Here is a 21,557-nt window from a genome sequence, read left to right on the forward strand (position 1 = left end):
ATGAAATCAAAAAAATCATGATATCACTTTTGAAAGTGTATTTAATCATTTTAAAATTTGATTATATGCATACATAATTATTCTGTTGCTCTAAAATGTGTAAATTGCATAAAACTAATAATTTGTGTATTATCAATCATTAAGTAGCTTTACCCCTAAGGAGCTTGTGTAAAAAGTATTTCTCTATTAAATAATCAACATACTCTAATATAACAGTTAACAGTCAGCCTGGTAAAATCTAAAACGTGGCTATCTTAATTAAATTTAATCAACAAATAAATGAAATTATATATTATTTTCTCATTAAAATATTTTATTTATGAATTTAGCATAAAAAAATCTACAAAAATACTATAAAATCAAAAAAATAACTTTTAAAACCCTTTCATTCCAAAAATATAATGAAACCCTAGACATATTTTAATAAATCTAAATATGTGGTACATAAGATAATCACACATTCCATGCTTTGTTCAAAGTTCATTAATCTAGTGTATTCATTATAGTGCATGTGTGGTGCTTATAATGAAGTCCATGAATGCACAATCCAACTTAGTGAAGTGGGATAAGATCATAATATGGAGATCATTGGTCTCTAAACATGTGTTCTAAATATTCCTATCTTAAGGATAATTGAGAAGGACATCAAAATACCTGGACATAATTTCACCATCTAGTCTCAATAGTATGACGAGGGTGGATGATCCCGTAGCCATAAGTTTGAAAAAACTAAGGATAGATAATGGGTTCTCTTTAGTGGAAAGATTTCACTAAATTTATCTGTATGAATCTCTAAATGTTCCTAAAATTTAAATCAGACTTATTCACATCATAGTTGTGTAAGTTTTCCTTAAACCTGAGACTCCATAGACATCTTGTGGAAGGGATATCATACTTTCACTATGACCTACGAGTTCCTAATCATGGAATTATAAACAATATTAGTTAAGGTGCATACATAATTTCACAAATAAGATTGGGTGATCAAGATGGGATCACCCCCCTTTTCCCCTGGCATGTAAGGAGAAAGCAATAAAGTCCTTAACCAAGGTAGTGAAATATTTGAGAAGAGTTATCTAATGAATATCGAATGCATCAGTGCAAACTTAGATGAAAGATAAGGGTTTGATAGTTGGCCAAACCCTAAATCACCATAGGAGTGTCAAGAAAATGAGGGCTGTCCATAATTGATAAACAAGGATATAAATATTCCATGAATGAGTCAATACACTCACTTGTATTTTCCAAAGCAGTAGGTGTAGCTTGGCACCCCCTAAGGGTTGGAGACTGAACCTATTGATTCAATATTAATAAATTGATATGATGATATAGATAATTAATTTACAAGGTCAATAAAAGTCTCTAGACCATAACAATCATTCACTAGATTAATGCATGTGCCTAGAGGGTCGCATGCAAATGGTCTTTTGGACGTTAAAATATATACTTTAAGTTTAGGGGGTTTTATATAAATAAGGGAAGTCCTTTGTGAGTCATTATTTATTATTTTTAAAAAGTAAATTTGTCTTGTTTATCAATAGGTTATCCTCATGATGCTTCATAGTTAAAATTCTTATCACTAAATTGAATCAGGGATCATTTCTATAAACATAAGATAAAATAATCAAGTAAAAAGTTATGAAATTATATGACCAGCTAGCCAATCACTCATTCCATTTCTCATTCATTCCATTTAACTTTTTCTAATGTGTATGGTTTTTATCATGAAGTGTAATGGTATGCGAAATGATCTGTGAATTATGATGAGAACATGTTCCACCAATTATTATCTTTAAACATTCATCCTAAAATATATTCTCTTTCATACAATACTTAGGAAGGACATTAAAGTATATGGATAGAATATCATTGTTTTCTCATGCTCATGTGATTAGTATGGTTGATCCATTAATCATTTTTGCGGACATTTATAGATACTGGATACTCTTTTGGGGAAAGAGCTCATTGAATTGATTTGCATGAATCTTCATATATTTTTATACCTGTTAGCCAGGTTGGGACTCGATTGTGTAAGTGATCATAAGACTCGACATGTTAAAGACATGTTGTGGATGGACAGTTGTGTTTTGTTTAATGTTTGTTAAGAAACTAATGTAGCAAAATTTTCATGAAAGTGATAGTTTGGTCAAGATGGGATCTTCGTCCTTCAAATAGGATGATATATATTTTTTATTTATGATCATCAGTTCTTGTAGTATTCGTCCCTGATGGTTTATTTCAAATGTCGGATCCAACATGCTGATTCTCAATTCTGTTTATCGGTATCCCCTTTTTAATATTCATAATTTACTATTTTGCCTCGCAAAGATTACTACCCAATATAGTCACATGATGAATTTGGTCTTTAGAGCTAAAGTGGTTATACAAAAAAAATCACATCAGCATGATTTGAAAACTACATCTACTGCATTATAACCTTACTAAAGGAAAAAAACAGCATCATATTCCTCTCAAAAAATTAAATTGTCATAATAAAGTATAAATGCATCTAAAAAATAAAGAAATCATATGTACTTTATCAAACCTTATTATTTAACGTGATCAATTTATTTTACTGTGATTTATCTAACCTTATTCATCATGTCACCAAAAAAGATCGCGCTAGAGGGAGGGCTTGAACCTCCGACCTTGTGGTTAACAGCCACACGCTCTAGCCAACTGAGCTACTCCAGCTGTAAAATTATTCTAACATAAAAATTATAAATTCAACTTTTTCTCCTTTTCTCTCCATCTCTCTCGTTCTCTCCATCTCTCTCGTTCTCTATTTCTTTCTCCCCTTCTCTATCTCTCTCGCTCTCTCTCTGTCTCTCCCCTTCTCTATCTCTCTCGCTCTCTCTCTGTCTCTCCCCTTCTCTAGCTCTCTCGCTCTCTCTCTGTCTCTCCCCTTCTCTAGCTCTCTCTCTGTCCCTCCCCTTCTCTATCTCTCTCGCTCTCTCTCTGTCCCTCCCCTTCTCTATCTCTCTCGCTCTCTCTCTGTCCCTCCCCTTCTCTCTCTCTCTCTCTCTCTCTCTCTCTCTCTCTCTCTCTCTCTCTCTCTCTCTCTCTCTCTCTCGCTCATCTTCCTTCTCGTTCATTCTCTCTCTCTCTCTCGCTCATCTTCCTTCTCGTTCATTCTCTCTCTCTCTCGCTCATCTTCCTTCTCGTTCATTCTCTCTCTCTCTCATCTTCTCTCGCGTATCTTCCCTTTCTCCTCTCTCTCTCTCGCGCTCATCTTCGTTCTCGTTCATTCTCTCATCTTTTCTCTCGTTCACTCTCATCTTCTCTCGCGTATCTTCTCTCTCTCTCCCTCCCTCTCTCTCTCTCTCTGACTCACTCACTATCTCTCTCCCTCCCTCTCATCTTCCGAGCTTGCGAGGCATACAACGCCGGCAGGGAACGGACGATCCGCCCGCCGGCAGCGCCAGCTACAGAATTCTCTCTCAAACTACTGACCACCTCTCTCTACAATCTTCTCTCTTTTCTCTCTTCTCTCTATCTATCTCTCTATCTATCTACGTAAATGGGTGTAGTTTAGAATCGTAGATGACATGTACATGATGGGTGTTACACAGGCTTGAAATGGGAACGTTTTGAGTGCTTTTTTCTCTCTTTCTCTGTCTGTCTCTCGCTCTATCTCTCTCTTCTTCTCAAGTGGAAGGAGAGTCGTTTACATGTCTGTGGGTTACGCTGGCTTGGAATTGGGAACGTTTGCTCGCTTGCTTCTCTCTCTCTCTCTCTATCAATCCGTGTGTGTATCTCTCTTTAGATGTCTCTCGCTATATTTTTTTATCTCTCTCTCTCCATCTGTCTCTCTCTCTATCAGTCTCTTGCTCCATCTGCCTCTCTCTCTATCTTGCTCTCGCTCTATCCCTGCTTCTCTCTCTCTCTCTCTATGTTTCTCACTTCATCTGTCCCTCTCTCTGTCTCTCGCTCTATCCCAGCCTCTCTCTCTATGTCTCTCACTCTATCTGTCCCTCTCTCTCGCTCTATCCCTGTCTCTCTCTCTATGTCTCTCACTCCATCTGTCGTTCCGTCTCTCGCTCTATCCCTGCTTCTTTCTCTCTATGTCTCTCACTCCATCTGTCCTTTGTCTCTCGCTCTATCCCTTCCTCTCTCTCTCTCTCTATGTCTCTCACTCCATCGGTCCCTATCTGTCTCTCGCTCTATCCCTGTCTCTCTCTCTATGCCTCTCACTCCATTTATCCTCTCTCTGTCTCTCTCTGTATCCCTGCTTCTCTCTCTCTATGTCTCTCACTCCATTGGTCCCTCACTCTGTCTCTCTCTGTATCCCTGCTTCTCTCTCTCTATGTCTCTCACCCCATATGTTCCTCTCTCTGTCTCTCTCTGTATCCCTGCTTCTCTCTCTCTCTATGTCTCTCACTCCATATGTTCCTCTCTCTGTCTCTCTCTCTCTCTATGTCTCTCACTCCATCTGTCCCTCTCTATGTCTCTCTCTGTATCCCTGCCCTCTCTATGTCTCTCACTCCATCTGTCCTCTCTCTATCTCTCTTGAATTATGAATTACAATTGAGATATTCCATGCTTTTCTCTATGGCAAAGTTAACATAGCAAAGCATATGTTTTATGGCACCCTAATGATTTGGCATGCATGTGTTTACATTTTTTGTTTACTGCAAATGCAATCTCAGGCTGAGTAATGGTGATATGTTGTAAGCCTTCTACGATTTTACAATATAGAGTTGCATCCTACTAATGTTTAACAATTGTCTTCATTAGTGAACGGTTCTATATGACATGGATGGCTTACAAGTTTGCATAGGTCTATTTAGGCTATGAATCGAACCCTACTTGGAATGACTAAATTATGCATTGCAGTGAACCTAGTGTACTGGACAAGGCCGAGTTGACTAGACTTTGGAACTTCAAGCTCTACCTAACCGGACAAGAAAGTTCAAGCTCAGCTCAATTCCCTAAAACACAGATTTTGAAAAATGACAATTTGTATATCCCAAAGATCTGTGCGACGGGCAACAATGCCATCAACATATACTAGAAGATAAATGAAACCTAAAAAAGACAGTATTAAAATGAGGAATCAATTATAGATCCATGAAAACCAATTGAGAGAGTGAAGGAGCTGAGCTTTTGAAGCCAGGCTTGGGGAGTTTGTTGAGTCCACGGAGGGATTTGCAGAGACGACACACATGAAAATGATGAGTGGAAGAGATGAAGCATGGCAATGCATGTAGATAGTTTCACTAAGTTTGCCTCGGAGAAAGTCACTTGAGGTATCAACTAATGAACATTTCAATTGCGAGTGACGGCTAGAGCAAGAAGGATGCCAAGAATAGTCATTTTAGGAACCAGAATAAAAGTTCCTTGAAATATCCATTTGCATCCAAGGTGAGCTTTACAGCAGTCACCAGAATAAAATTTCTTTGAGAACAAGAACAAGGTGAGCTTTGTAATGGTTAAATGTGAAGTTTAGTTTGAAATATCCATTTGCATCCAATAGGTTTGGTTCCACATGAGGCAGGAACTGCATTGCATGTAATATTTTGAAGGAGAGCATTATATTATGTTAACCTTTCTTGATGCCAATATAGTTCAGGGACGCGGACGGGACGATTTTTTTCGTCCCGCAATGAAAAAATCATCCCAGGAAGAAGGATGCCAAGGGTATGGACAAAATTTGGGACAAAAATTCGTCCTGGGAACCACCAGATGGGATAATTTTCATCTAGTGGGACGAAAAAACCGTCCGTCCAGAGGTCTCGGATGATGGACGGACGAATGTGGACGAAAAACCGCCGGATTCACATCCGGCGGTTGAGATTTAGCCATGTGGCCTGGCTATGACTATTTGCATGAAAGTCCCTGTATTTTTTTGCACGTGCAAACTGACACCGCTTAGAAATAATTGTACATATGTCCATTTGAGTCTCTCTCCTCCATATATCCCTAAAAAACTTAGAAAAATCTGTATTAATATGTTAAAAATATCAAATGGCTTTTTTTTGTCCGGGATGAGGGACAGGAAGGTTTTGTCCCGGGACGGGATGAAAATTTGTCTCGGGTGGACTGGACGGGACGGTTTTTGTACCTTCAGACTAAAATTCATCCCGTCCTTCGTCCCTACACTGAATCCGAACGTCGGACGGGACAAAATTCATCCCGTCCTGTCCATCGTCCACGTCCGGGACGATCCGGAACTATAGATGCCAAGGCTAGTGTTCAAGAGCTTGAGATACAGCAGAAGGTCATAGAGGAATGGATGAAGATGTGAGACAGGGAGGTAAGAGGAATTCAGTTGTTAGATTGATGATGGGAGTAGCATACATCTAATATATTGCAAACTCATTAAGATTGAGTTGAAGTAGAAGCTGAGGACATTGATAATAGTAGAGGGATGAAGTAGGACTAGAGGATTCATGTGAGACAAAATGGAGTAGACATCAAAAAATGAATGAACATTGTGATTCAAAAGACATGTTTACATGACAGTTTTGTTAGTGGAAGCCCAAAATGCGATAAAGTGGCATGCAAAATACAAAACAATGGATTTATGAATCTGTGATACCAAGAAGTCGGTGAAGCCAGGGTAGACACATGAGTAGCTGGAGGAGGAAGGTGGTAGATCATGTCTCGAGTGTTACCCCTGAGTAATGTGTCTCTTGTTGTTTGATCCTTAATAATTGGTGAGGATGAAATTCACCATAGACACTATAGTGAAGCATAAGTTGACATGCATATGAAATTATTATTTTGTAATGTTTGGAACATAAAGAACATTGTTAAGAGTAAGATGTTGATGAGAGGTTATAAGGAAGTGATGCAAGTAGAGGAGATACTCAAACCTGATCCATCTCCAACATATAGATTGTCTGATCTTTGCTACAAAGTGGGTTGGTAAATCAGTTGGGCATCAGAGGTAACAGGTTTGTTGTGATGGATATTATTTGGCCCTGCTAACCAATCACACTCCCATGACATATTTTAAGTTCATTGAAATAATCATTTTTTTATTTTAAGTCCTGTAAGATGTTTATAATAATGTTCGTAAATTTGTGTAATGATGTAGTGAATTATGATCAGACCATAATAAAATGATCGCTAGTGTCCCATCAGTTTCTCTCTTTCGCATCTATTTTTCCCATCATTTCCTCTCTCTCTGTTTCCCACCAGTTCCTCTCTCTCTATCTATGTTTCCCAACAGTCTCTCTCTCTCCTTCTTTCCATGTTTCCCATCAGTTTCCTCTCCCTTCTCTCTTTGTTTCTCATGAGTTCCTCTCTCTATATCTGTATTTCCAGAATAGTTTCTCTCTCCCTCTTTCCACGTTTCCCATCAGTTTCTCTTCTCTCCCTTCTCTCTTTGTTTCCCATCAGTTCTTTTCTCTCCCTTCTTTCTTTGTTTCCCACCAGTTCCTCTCTCTCTCTTTCTTTTCCCTGTTTCCCATCAGTTTCTCTCTCCCTTCTCTCATTGTTTCCCATCAGTTTCTCTCTCTCCCTTCTCTCATTGTTTCCCATCAGTTTCTCTCTCTCCCTTCTCTCATTGTTTCCCATTAGTTTCTCTCTCTCCCTTCTCTCATTGTTTCCCATCAGTTTCTCTCTCCATTCTGTCATTGTTTCCCATCAGTTCCTCTCTACATTCTCTCTTTGTTTCCCATCAGTTTCTCTCTCCTTTCTCTCTTTGTTGCCCATCAGTTTCTCTCTCCATTCTCTCTTTGTTGCCCATCATTTTCTCTCTCCCTAGTGAATCAACGTGTTGTTCCTCAATGTGTTTCCCATCACTCTCCCTCTCTCTCTCTCTCTCTCTCTCTCTCTCTCTCTCTCTCTCTCTCTCTCTCTCTCTCTCTCTCTCTCTCTCTCTCTATCTATCTATCTATCTATCTATTAAACTCTATCTCTCCATCTACCTATTTCTCTCTCTCTCTCCCAAAAAGTCTCTCTTTCCACTCTGTATCCCATCACTTTCTCCCTCTCTACCTTCCCACACACACCAATAAAATCTTCAAGCCAGCACAGAGAATGAATATCTTAGAAGATGAGATGAACGTGCAATTCAGGCTGCGCAATTCAGTCCGGGGCCCCCGTTCCACCCAGACAAATAACAAAGGATAAAAAGCCATCCCCAAAGCGCCCCCCCCATTCCCATCGTCTCTTCCCAGGCCACCACCAAAAGTCTCTCCTTCACCATCATCACTATCCTCCACCTTCCCTCACGAGGGCTGCGCCGCCCTGTGGGCCCCCCCGCTCGACCGGCCCTGCCCCGGCCGGCTCTCCGGCCCGTGCCACTGAACCGGGCCCCACCAGCTCGCCGCCCTCTCCACCTGCACCAGAGGGAAAGGCGAGAACCGGTCCCTCTCCCAGGCATATAGTCTCCCCCCTCCAAAATTCTCCACTTCCGGCAAGCCCGGCCCTCCGGAGAACACGTAAAATCTCGAGTTTCCCGACGTCGGCGGCATCGGCGGCGGCGGCGGCGGCGGCAAGTTCATCGGCGGCAGGCCTGAATTACCGCGTTGATGGTAAGACGCTTGCCCGCGCGAGCTCCCGTGGTAGGTAGGCCCCACTGAGATGGATGGGGCCCCTGTTGCAGCCCCAGTGGCAGGAGACCTGGAAATTTATAATATGATCCATAAGTTTCAAATTTCAAGGATCAATCATCGGAAGAATTGTATGATATATTCAACTAGTACAAGTTTAAAATTTCAAGGATCAACCATGGGAAGAATTGTATAATACGTATAATTAGTATAAGTTTAAAATTTCAAGGATCAACAATGGGGAGAATTGTATGATATATTCAACTAGTACAAGTTTAAAATTTCACGGATCAAGAATGGGAAGATTTGTATGATACATTCAATTTGTACAAGTTTAAAATTTCAAGGATCAACCATGGGAAGAATTGTATGCTATATTCAACTAGTGCAAGTTTAAAATTTCAAGGATCAACAATGGGGAGAATTGTATGATATATTCAATTTGTACAAGTTTAAAATTTCAAGGATCAAGAATGGAAAGAATTGTATCACTGAATCATTGACTCCCCCAAAAAAATTCTGGTGAAAAGAAATTTATGGTGTATAATTATTTTTTACACCATGTAACACATGGAAAACTGTTTGAGGAAATAAAATAGATCGATATGATTTCTTCAAAAATGTTAAAAATTGAAGTGACCTTTTAAGTATGACCTCAAATATTTTTTTCCACTGCAAATATAATTAAAATAAACCCATGCATATGATAATATGGTGCTAAATCAGATATGTTATTTAAAATGAATACGATCAAATCATAAACATGCAAGCCAATCAGCTTAAAAAATTAAAATTATGGAATAATTTCTTAGGGATAATAAAACACGAGATCAACAGGCCCAATCGTCGAATCATCCCCACTGGAAATGAAAACATGCTAAAGTCTTAAACCTCTAAATGGACAAGAACTGTCGCTCTGTCTCATGATTTAACTCAGAATATCAAACAAGTTAATAACCAAAGAAAACATTAAAATAAAAGTAGACAGCAAGAGGAAATTACCCGTGCCCGACAAGGAAAGGAGACATGAAAGGCGCAGGCCTGGGGTGCCGATCCGAGCCGAGCCTCGTCGGCCTCAACGCCGTCGAAGCTCCGGCCATTGATTCTGTGCCTACAGAACGACCCCCACCGGGACCAGAGTACGGCGGAGGATAAAACTCAGGATTTTGAAAATTGCGGGAAGACGGGAGATCAGACCGGCCCAACATTCCCCCCCATTGATGGTACGATATAGCGGCATCGTCAGCGCCGCGAGAGTCGGCGGTTGGCTGGGAAGAAGGTTGAAGGGGAAAATAGGCTGCGTAAGGGCACGAATGAACTGATGATGGTGCTGGATGATCGGGGAAGAACGGCGGATGGGCTACTAAATCTTGATCTGCAATTTAAAAAATGGCGTACCCACTCATGATGGGATTAGATTGAAAAGAAAAAGGAGCATGCGGTAAAGCAATGAATCAGTCTTACATGATATTGAAGTAGATTCTCCCTCCCTGCAAATATAAAAAAGTTAAAAGGAAAGATAATTAGCAGTAGTCTATTAACGTAATAATGCGTTGGAATATAAAATGGGGCAGGGGACACCGGGATAGATAATTAGCAATAATATATTTATGTCACACTGTATAAAGGTATAGAAAATTAGGGGAATTGACAAAATAAATAATAAATTTAGACACAGTATGGTTACGGATAACGTTTTTATGATGAAAGGTATGGAGATAGAAGATTCGGGAAGTGTCAGAGTAAATAAAAAAATGAAATGCTGGATAATTAGGAATTAACTTTTTGTGATATAGAAAGTTGGACGATTGACATTTTTTTTTTTTGGAACTATTCGATTGACATAATAAATGTAGAAAATTTAGATTCAGGATAATTAGCAACAATATATGAAACAAATTAATGGTAAACATTTATGGGGGACTGATAAAATAAATATAGAAAATGTACATGTTTGAAAATTCGCGATAAGATATTTATACAACAACGTATAGGTATAAAAAAATTTGGGAATTGAAAGGATAAATGTCATTTACTGTAAATAAACGGACGACAACTGATATAGGACCCCAAAGAATGGTATCACACCAAAGCAGTGAATAGATTTTGCGTGTTCAGCACCATATACATGACCGCTATACATAGGATATTTTTTTTAAAAGAAAAAAATAAATTCCCCTAATTTATAATCAACGCATGTTCGAGAACCAGGCTGCACATGTAATAAAAATTTGGCATTGAACATGAAATTTAAACCTTAGAAACCACTTGTAAACGCATCCATATTATCATATAAAAAAATTGAACTTACTCGAATGACGAATGAAGATGAGCCACTCTGCTGTACGGACACCAATGAATTCCAAAGGGCTGCACAGTAAAATAAAAACTTTGAGTATATAAATAAGATACAATTGGTAATCAAAGCCGAAATGAAAAATACTGGCCATAACTATCAAGTTGATTTACACTTGAACCTAAGAGGAATATAAAGAATATAAAGAACAGAGAAACCAGAAGAAAGGAACTCTAGGCCCACTCCAGGACGCCAGCTGACTAGATCACTTTAAGTTTCTTCAATCCGCGCGAAAGAAAGATTATATAAATGCGTTTTGAGGAATCATCTCTGGGGATTCTGGTCATTGTCCAGTTCTCGGAAAAAAACTTATGAAACTAAGATTATTTCGAACTGCGGCACTATGTTACATGACTCCGAGACAACTCTCAGATCCAGGATAGATTTCTAAAAGAGTCACAACTCGGAATAATTACTTTCCATTCGCCATGATATCAGACAGTCCTCAGTAGTCACTTGATAAAAAATTTCTCTTCCCTCAAGACTAAGAAAGACTAGATCAAACCTAAAAAAATCAGTGCTTGCCAGCTCGGACTCAGTTTAACCATTTCTCGTCCAATTGAGCTTCATCATTTTGAATAAATAGGGAATGCATTAAATCAGAGGTCAATGATATTCTCGATAGTCCAAAAGATGCACATGTATTTTGGCGTGTTATGGCCTCTCATATATATATATATATATATATATATGTGTGTGTGAAAACAGCCTCTCATATATTTTGCAAGCTCATCTCTGTTTACAGCGACCTCAAAAAAGCCCAGAGACAATCAGGGGTTGCAAGGATAATGATTGAACATCTCGACAAGAGATTGAAATGCTGAACACCGTTTATTTCTGACATAATAACACTTCAGAGCTTTTTTAGTCCCCTCACTTCAAGAACATGTTTTTCAAAAAAAAAAAATGAAATTCATAATGTGCTTTATTAAATATGCACAAAAAACCTTCAACTGCAAGGCAAGGTTGATAAAACCAGAAACTCTAAATAGGCAGCAGGGCAAAGTTTAGAAAAATGTGACACTATGACAAACTTATCCTGATATCTTTCCACTTCTGTCTACCGATGACTAAAAAATTCAATAAGTTTAAACATTTAACAAACAGTAATGAAAGATCTCACAACAAAAAAAATTTAAAGATCTCACGACACACAATGAGATTCACTTTTTTATTAAGAATGATGCACTTTGCCTTTATGATTGTTAATCTCCCTGCTGTTTGTTCTGCCATGACATAGAAGTGGAATCGGTGAGTTGTAAAGCCACACATCCAGAATAAGGTTTGCGGGTACTCAAACAGATACAATTCTTGTGTAAACTCCTCTCAAAAAAATGAGACTTATGTAAATAAATATTCCACTTGTAACAGGAAGCATGCAGGAAGCTACATGGAAACCAAAACAAAACAATCAAATTCATGCATACGAATGAAACTAAATCAGTAGAAAGCAATAACTTTGATCGACAAGCAACAAGATAGTTATTTCTGCTGCAAGAGCAAAAACAAAGAGGAGCCAGAAAAGTAGAAAACATACCTCTCTACTTCATTTCAGTAAGATTTCCAATCATAGTTAGCTCATCGCCAACAAAATCTTTTGCAGTGCAACGGGGAACAAATCATGGAGTCCACAAAATTTTGACTCCCTCCTCTCGAAATTTAAGAGCCCAAAATCACGCGTGGGCAATAGCAAAAAGCTAATTGAGAAGGGTAGGTGAGAATGATCACTGGCAAAAAATTTCCTTGACGCCTCATTTTTAATTCCTTCATTTCAAGTGTTTGTCTGAATGTCCAGTCCCTGCTTCTGAGCGTACTTGCATCAAATAAATAAAGAGTCCTTCTCCTTGAATTTTTCTTCTCCTAAAGCTTCCAATTTCTGGGATGCTTCAGTACTCCCTTCTTTAATACTTACATATTCCCAAAAAGTCCATGGACCACTTAGCTTTAATAAATTCACCCAAAATATTATTTCTTTCAAGGTGAATTAATAAAAGGCTCAAGACATTTTTGCGGGCAATGGTAGCCTACAGAACCAAGAGACAGCCTGTCAACTTATTTGCAGCTGACTGAACGCATTCAACGTTTGAAGTTTCCAAGGGTGAGCTTTCAACGGGTTTGACAGAACTAGTTCTCTGTTGCACTCTCTTGTGTATTTTCTATACACCACTGTTTTTATTTTTCTCCACATACTTCAGAGATTTCTTTCCTTTTATACAAAACATAAAGTGATGTTTTGCCCCCCTCCAATAACTACAAAATATTATGGGGTGCAGTGTTTAGTCTAATGTGTCTATGATAATGTGATAAAAATAATCAGAAACTGGCGTGATTGAAAGATACACCAGGAAACTAATTAAGACTTGAATTGTATCAACCAATGATTCTAACCCAAAAATACAAATTATTTCTTGAATCAGGAGATCAACCATACGCCACTGCATGGCCCTGATTCAACAGCAAAATTGATTACCGTGGTGATAGGAGGGCCAAATATGGTTAATTATGAGGACCATTCCAAGCCAATATCACCTTGACTCCGTAGGAGAGAGACCCCCCTTGTGGCTACTCATGTAACAACTAGTTATTCATATTTGTTTTGGCCTTGAAAAGGAAATTAAACCTCGTTCTCCTTGCATCTAGGACATGATTAGTTTTCAGTGAAAATTTTGAGAACATATTCCACACTTAGGCATATAACTTCAACAATATATCTGCATGATCAAGTTTGAAGTCCACGGTATAATCCGCATACAAAAGGTATATAAATGCATCCATCTGATTCTGACCTTAAACTTTGCAGGAGACATATTCGGATGCATAAGCCTGAAGATATGGTGTCACAAAACCCTTGGGATTATAAAATGGATTTTATGTTGAATTGCAGCCTCCCCACAAAAAACAAAAGGACAAATTAAGTCCAAGTAAACTATTTTCAGCTATCCAGTAATTCTTGCCAACACAGTGCATACTCATGGACTTAAAGGTTGAAGAACCATGTTCTATGTGAAAAATATAGATTCTACCAAGGAAATATTGTTTTTGGAATTAGCATCTGGTTCTGCAATAACCTGAATTTCAGCCCACCTCTTTCATCCAATCTCGCAAAACATCATAACTACTACTGATACAATTGTAAAGTAAGAAGGAGCCCCATCGACATAATAAAATGATAAGTACTTTCAGGAATGGTATATACTCCCTCGTACATTGACCTCACTGGGGTAGCAGAATTGTTCCTGTGAACAGAAATGTCCCAATAATATTTACACGACAACAGGCCTACACCATAACTGCAACAGGACATGCAAAAAGATTGATCCTTCTCCAGCTCTGCAAACTTCTAGAAAATTCAATCATGCCACTGTTATCAACCGAGGAATCAAAATGTTTAGGCTTTTGATATCAACCGAGGAATCAAGATCTGTAGGCTTCTGATATCAACCAAGGTATCAGTGATGTGAAAGCACGCATTTCATCAAGTAGTCAATAATTCATCCAACCTTGGGCAACATCCTAAAAAGTAATAGCAACTAACAGTGGATGAGGAAACGCATATTTGTGAAATCTTAAACTTGGGAAAGTACCACCTCAAGTTGACAAGAAAAAGTGGATTTCTTGCATTGTCAAGAGTAAGGCCTATGACTCTTTTTTTTTAAACAAAGGCCTATGGCTATGTTGAAAGGACCAAAGCACACTTGTGGATTATATTCAAGCCTATGGAGCTGACTATTTGGAAACCTAGGTTATGGTAGTCAAAAGTGGAAAAATAAGAACTTCAATGCAACCACTTAATGTGAAATATACAACAATCAAGAGAAATAGAAGTATAAATTAATGACCCAAATAAACAAATACGCATAAACTAAAGAAGGCAGTGCAGCGGCATAAACAAGTCCTAAGAGCCTGGATCTAAAGACCAGCGTGAGCCATGAAATGGGGGTTACGAAAAGATTGTGGGGACCCTATTTTTTCTTTTATCGTTCCTCAAGGAGAGCATCGCAGTATTTTTGGTATATGACGATAAAATGACGGATTCTAGAACGATCCTGAAAAAATTAACAATTTAAATCAAAAACAAGCTGAAGAACTTGGACAATGGTTTTTCTCAAAAATGTTTATTCATTCTTGGGGACCAAAATGCTTTCAAAAATGTGACCCACTTGGACAATGGTTTTTCTCATGCACAAAAAGGTGCATATCGATTAAATGCAATATTTAAAGTAAATAAAAGAGTTTTCCGCCAATGCATAGAACATACTTAAAATATATATAAGAAATAATATTAGATAATGAAGAAGTAGACGGTATCTAGTAAAGTAAGATATAAATAATCCCATGTTGGACTTGCAAGTAGTTCAAGCCATTGTTCTTTCCTTGACGAAATTTAAGTCGCTAAGCACGGTACTAAGTAAGGTTGTTTCTTTGCCAACCAATGCCGCGATTAACTTGCAAAGGCCTTTGGGTTTACATATTACTAAAGCTTAAAGCTTTTTACAGAAGATTAAAGCTTTCTACAGGTAGTTATCCAATTGAACAACTCAGGGATCCAAAGTCAGCGGTCATTAGCAAATGTGATCGCATACAACATGACGAAATAAAAGTCAGGGTCAGGGTCGAATAAGATTCACCAATGATGAGAGAAAAGTTGAATAGCCCAAAGAAGGGACCGCATAATCGCCGAGAAATTGAGGAAAAGAAAATTTCAAGAGGAGCTTCAACTTTAAAATCAATTGGCCATACCATTTCAGCATAATTTAGGTCGTATATGTCTTCATCGTAACCCCAATCGTCAATACCCGCCTCAGGATATGAACGCCCATTTGCGTAAAGCCAATTTCCTTTCTCAATTTTCCGGCAATTTGGGCACTGCATCATCCCTTTGACGTTGAACGCAGAGCCTATACAGTCTAGAGAAGAGAATATTCTGGTTTAGTAACCCAATGGTAACACTTGGATGAAGAAATAGAATATCATATATCATTCGAAAACATAGGGAGCAATATCACGCGAAGGGATAGATGCACCGATGAAAGAGAATACTCAGACAACATCAGCAACATTAAATGTGAGTCAAATTATGAAGCAATGATAACTAGAAATTCACACTTAAAATCATAATTCCATTTTAACGCGTGCATATAGAATTTCAAAGAAACAAATCGGGTTGGAGGACGCCGCAGCGAATTAGTTTGGAATCTGTTAATGTAAAATTCTCTTCGCAAATCTTAAAGCTTAGATAAGCCCTTAAAACACTGTCCCCACTCATTCTACTGAGAATCTCTGACATATATTCTTAAGTTTCTTGTCATTTTTGTTACCTGAGGAATTTAAAAAATTATCGGGAAATCTTCTGCAAAGAAAAGTCGACTTTTTTTCAAGAGTTTGAACATTATGAATGAATCATATTCCACTCGAACAAAGAAACGAGGGCTCCTTGAATTAATAACACATTAAATCGTCGCCGATTGAAACCTTGATAAATTAAAATTTAAAAACTCCATCTTTCCCAGAAAAAAAATAAACTACGCACAGCACCAGATGATGAACATCGATCCAACAGAAAAGAACAGGGAACCCTTCCCCCCACACGTTATTCGAGAAAGCTAGCGAATCGAGACACAGCTAGGCACCGGATACCATCAAATCGTCAGGAACCGACCTAGATGAAACCGATGTCCGCATTGCAGCTTCGCCGTGGACCGATCGCCGCCGTTTTTCACGGTTTCCAAGCAGATCGAGCAAGAAACCTGAGAAATCAACATCGCCTCGTCCCCCGACCCCGAATCGCTCCCCCGATCTGCTTCCCCCGATCCCGCCATGTCATCCCCCCAAATCGAACAATCCAAGAATCGCCGGAATCGCAGGAAAAATCCGATCAACCTTCCGAAATCGAACCTTCGGAATCAACCTTCCCAAGATCCGAATTTCTTCCTCTCTTCGCTCCGATCGGAAGGTCAAACTGAAAACAGCTAAACAAGCCCCCTTTTCCTCTGATTTTTCTTTATTTATAGCCCCTCCGATCATCTCCCTCTTGTCCAGATGGACGGCTCAGATTTCAACACCTGACGCCATCGTACGGACAGAAAGACAGCGAATTTATGTACTGTTCAACTTAGACCGGAATAGTCTCCTCTATATTTAATCAGACTTTTTACCCCCCGCTAAATTATTTTCACTTATCGAGTTTTTATTTCTTCTTTTGCCTTGTTTTTTTTAATTGGCAACAAACCAAAAGATTGTACCTATATATAATCCAGCCAATGGATTTTATATATTCAGTGAAGTGTTTATAAGCTTTTATAAGTGCGGAGAGAAGTATTTCTTCTTTTGTCTATAATAAATTATTATAGTAGAAAAACCTCTGATGTCTGTGGGGTCCAGACAGTATATTAAAGAAAATAATACTATTCCTTGGTAGATGGGAAGTGTCCCCATGTCCCATCCCGTCCCGTCCTGTACCATCTCGTCCGGTCCCGTCTTATATCGGTGTATTTGATTGTTTGGGACGAGGCGGGACGAGACAGCGCGTCGGCCCTGTTTGGACATGCCTGTCTTTTTTTCGGCAAAATTAGAGACATGTAGGGCCGTCCCTATTTGTCGATCCCAAGGGTGTTGTACATATGAAAAAAAGTGAATAATACATTTGGCTTGACTGGCCGCCTATACATAGAAGCATATGACTTAAAAGAGTTAAATGGAAGGGAAGGGAGGGATAGTGGATCTAGCCCGAAGATGAAAATAGACAAACTAGAGTTATGGATGAACTTGTAACATTGTTAGCCTGATTAATTTTTCTTGACATTAGGAATATGGTTTGTGTAGATGTATGGAAAGTAATGTTTTCTTGAGGACATGTTATGTTTAATAATTGATCCCAAAGGACGGTGAAATTAACATAAAAGTTATATGTTTAGGATAATGTTTATTACTGTATGTCCTCCGACAATCAACAATATTATTGTGGTATGTTATTCTTTTATCCATTATGCATAAATATTGTATTTTCATCTTCTATCACTTTATTGTGTGTTGTATGATAACTAAAATAGTTTATCCCTAGTCAAGGCTGGCTTTGAGCCAGCGACCAGCTCATGAAATATTATGAGTGAAACAATCAACTTCATTCTCATCAAATAACATAGAATAAAGTGATAGAAGATGTTAAAATAATATTTATACATAATATAACATTATAGATACTAGCACGTGCCATATTATGAATGAAGCAATCAAGTTCCTTATCTTCAAAAAGTTGAGGCACTCTTTGGCTTTTAGAAAAAAGATGACAGGATATCTTCAGACGGTAATGTTTGTCAAGGTAATACATTTAAACATCTTCAAGGTGTGGTCAGCTCTTTCCATATCTGTCACATTAGTGCATATTTGTAAAACTTCCATCGTATTATTCGGATCAGATTGGCAAACAAAATTATTATCTAGATAATGGCAAACCTTTAAGTATGATAGTTCTGACATTGTACAATCATATGGGATAGGCCTACTATTAGGAAATATTTGGTGGAGTCAAACGTTTGTCAGTGTTATCTCTTGACGTAAATCCTACAATAAAAGCAAAAATTATTGCACAGGTGGCCATGAAGATGTTGGTGGATATGCACTGATGAGCAAGATTGTTGGTAGCCAAGTGCATAACAGTGAAAAAACTCGTGTATCAATGATGATAACCTAGGAAAAGGGTAAAACTTTGCTAGTTTTAATCAACATGTGCCCTTTAACTAGGAAACGGGTAAAAATATGATAAGTTTTATTTTGACTATGGATCTTTAGAGAATTTAAAGACACAACTACCCTTAAATTTCAGCCCAAAAACTCTCTATAGATCGTCAGATATTTCCATTACCTAGCCTCCCGAATCTCATTGTTGCCTTCGTAGTTGCATTTGTAGTTGCCCTCGTTGCTGTAGTGTTGAAGAGAGCTCGCTTTCGGTTAGAGTTCGTAGTAACTTTGCCGTGTTGAGCTGAAGTTGCCGCTCGTCGGGACGGTTTACTCGCTTCGCAAAGTTGAAATGATCTGGGCCCTTCATTTTTTCTCTCTCTTCATAATTGATCAACAATTATGGCCAGAACTGTTGGATTTCTTGAAGACTTCATGTCTAAATTCACGTAAAAAATGCTCTAGTGCTTGCTGCATTAATGCATGTCGTCTATTTTGGCAAAATTTCACCGATGATTGGCATAAATATCTTTGTGTTTAATGAAATACAGATGTTTCCCAATGAATGGATTCATTTTTCATGTGTCCAATCCTACAGTGCCATGTATATGAAAAGAGAAAAAGAAGAAAATCTTTGGCACATTAAATACACCTTTTTCCTTTCATGAAAACGCATAATGTCAAGTCTTTGTGTACTAAAATATAAGAGTACATGCTATTAAATATTATTTCTCTGTCCACCATGCACTCCACGCATCAGACCACACTTCTTTACAAAAATGTGTTCCATTTAAATCCTTAAAACTATTTATATAGATATGACTTATAAAATTATGTTATTTATGAATTAACTCCATAAAATTGGATAAAAATACCAGGAAATCAGAAAAAAATCAGAATATCATTTGAAAAATAAGAGAGAACCCTAAAATGGATAAAAAGTAAAACTATATATATTTTAGTTATACAATTATTTTATTTATTAAATTTACGTCAGAAATTTATGTTGAAGTACCATAAAATTAAGAAAATCAGAACTTAATTTGAAAATTATAATAATTCCTTTAATTTTAAGGATAAAATTTATGAATGTTCCAATAAATAAGCATAAAAAATTATGAAATTACTAAAAAGATAGGATGCTATTTTTATTAGTGTATATCAACACATGATCAACTCATTGCACTAGGACACATAGCCCCTAACACTATTCAGATACAAAAAAATATCTGAATAGTGTATTCAGATATTGTGATAAGTGTATTCGGCATATTGATTCAGGTGATGTCTACACTGGATTTGGAGGATGATAATCCATTGACCGTGAAAGAGCTCAAAGGAGATGATGGCTTTAAGAATTTGAAAGAAGAAAAAGATTTAGTCCAAGAACACAAACCAAGCTTATAAATTTATAGACCGTCCAAAACATATAGTACTCATCTCGTGTAAGTGTTTCTTTAAAAAAATATCATACTCAAAGGAAAACTCGACAAATTTTGGGCCAAGATTGGTGGAGAAAGGTTATTGGCCAAGACAAAGGAGTCTATATGGAAACCTTCTCAGTTGTTGCAATGATTATTGGATTTTGTGCCTTGGTTCAATCATGGAAAATAAGTTTTTCCATGGATGCAGAAGCGATAATCGATTCAAAACTAATCTATGAAATCATACATCACGTGTACCTTATGGGGAACTTGTTAAACTCTTGACCTGCTCACTTTAAGATTGCTCGACCTCTAGAAGTATCCACGCAATCACATAGCTCTTGGATCTCCACATCATCTTCTTCAACTCTCCTTGAAACCTTAAAGATCTTCTCACCATGAAGACACTATCCTTGATTGAGTAGAGAACAGAGCATCGTGGAGAAAGACGGCTCTCAACTCTGGCTGTCATGGGTGCTTGAAATGAGTGTCATTCCCTATTTATATTTTACTTTAGTTTTTTCTCAAAAAACCCACAAAATAAAATATATTCAATAATGTCCCTATGATATTATGCGTGACCCTCTAGGCCCATGTGTCACTCTAATTAATAAATGTAGGGTCCAATAACAATTATTGGCCAACCTTATTAATTAACTATATCAACATATAGATTAATTAACTAAGGATTTATTTAATTCACCAACCCGTGGGATGCCAAGCTACACCTCATGCTCTGGAAGATACCGAGTAGTGTTCGAACTCCCTTATGGAACCTTTAACGCCATCAGTTACCGGATATGTATAATCCATCATCTGCGCGAGACTCTCAAATGACTTAGGGTATGGTTGATCGTCAAACCCTAATCCTTCATTCGATTAGTATTGATGTGTAACATGGATCATTGCAGAACATCTTTTCCAATATTCTCACTACCACGGCCAAGGATTTACTGCATCTCCTTCCTTGAGTCACTCTCTCTTATACCGAGGGCAGATGATCTCATCTTAACCACTTAATCATCTCTGTGAACCTCTTATTGTTGATTTTCCTTAATTTGAGTTGAATAATTTAAAATTTAAATCATTTGATGTCAAATAATTCCATAAAAATCAGGAATAATATGTATCTGATTGTATTCATCAAAATAAATTAAAAGTTAATTTATTTGATGTCAATAAAATTCCTTAACTTAGGGAATACATTTATATTTGGAATAATTGAATGGAATAATTTAAGAGTTAAATTCTTAAATTCAAAAAATTCCTATAACAATTTTAAATTGATTAAATGGGTGTTTCTTGATTTATTTATCATGATGGTCACGAGTTAAAATTTAGCAATGATTTAATGTGATTAAATTGTGCTTTAATATTACAATCATTTATTTGATTTATTATTTGCAATGTTATATTGTGGATTGTTGGATGTAATGAAATACTAGAAAAATTTAGATGGACCTAATGTTGGATCCCTAAGTTTTAGTAATCCAATATAGAGAGATGTTGGGCTTAAAATTTTGAATATGATTGATAGTCAAGATACATTCACATCATTGTCTCATACAAAAAGATGAATATCTAGATCTGGATGAAGAA

General features: G+C 37.5%; 1 protein-coding gene and 1 non-coding gene across 2 annotated transcripts; both read right to left on the reverse strand.

Annotated features, from left to right (window-relative positions):
* Nucleotides 1-2,620: 2,620 nt before the first annotated feature.
* Nucleotides 2,621-2,694, reverse strand: TRNAN-GUU (transfer RNA asparagine (anticodon GUU)). Its single transcript has one exon. It is a non-coding gene; the product is annotated as a tRNA-Asn (tRNA).
* Nucleotides 2,695-7,966: 5,272 nt separating this feature from the next.
* RFI2 (RING/U-box superfamily protein) lies at nt 7,967-16,847 on the reverse strand. Its single transcript, XM_078589464.1, has 6 exons — nt 16,520-16,847; nt 15,601-15,767; nt 10,816-10,874; nt 9,969-9,994; nt 9,507-9,879; nt 7,967-8,574 (listed from the first exon to the last, which is right to left on the reverse strand). The coding sequence occupies exons 1-6, from the start codon at nt 16,677-16,679 to the stop codon at nt 8,181-8,183; spliced, it is 1,179 nt and encodes a 392-aa protein (XP_078445590.1). The 5' UTR covers nt 16,680-16,847; the 3' UTR covers nt 7,967-8,180.
* Nucleotides 16,848-21,557: the final 4,710 nt, after the last annotated feature.

Source organism: Wolffia australiana, chromosome 17 (genome assembly GCF_029677425.1).
Source record: "Wolffia australiana isolate 7733 chromosome 17, ASM2967742v1".
Taxonomy (NCBI): domain Eukaryota; kingdom Viridiplantae; phylum Streptophyta; class Magnoliopsida; order Alismatales; family Araceae; genus Wolffia; species Wolffia australiana.

What these genes read in the sequence shown, in the direction of transcription:
- RFI2 (XM_078589464.1), bottom strand. Translation starts at nt 16,679, where the DNA reads ATGGCGGGATCGGGGGAAGCAGATCGGGGGAGCGATTCGGGGTCGGGG. An exon ending in ACCTAAATTATGCTGAAATG is followed by an intron (nt 10,875 to 15,600) that starts GTATGGCCAATT and finishes TTTACTGTGCAG; the next exon opens with CCCTTTGGAATTCATTGGTG. An exon ending in AGAATCTACTTCAATATCAT is followed by an intron (nt 9,880 to 9,968) that starts GTAAGACTGATT and finishes TTTAAATTGCAG; the next exon opens with ATCAAGATTTAGTAGCCCAT.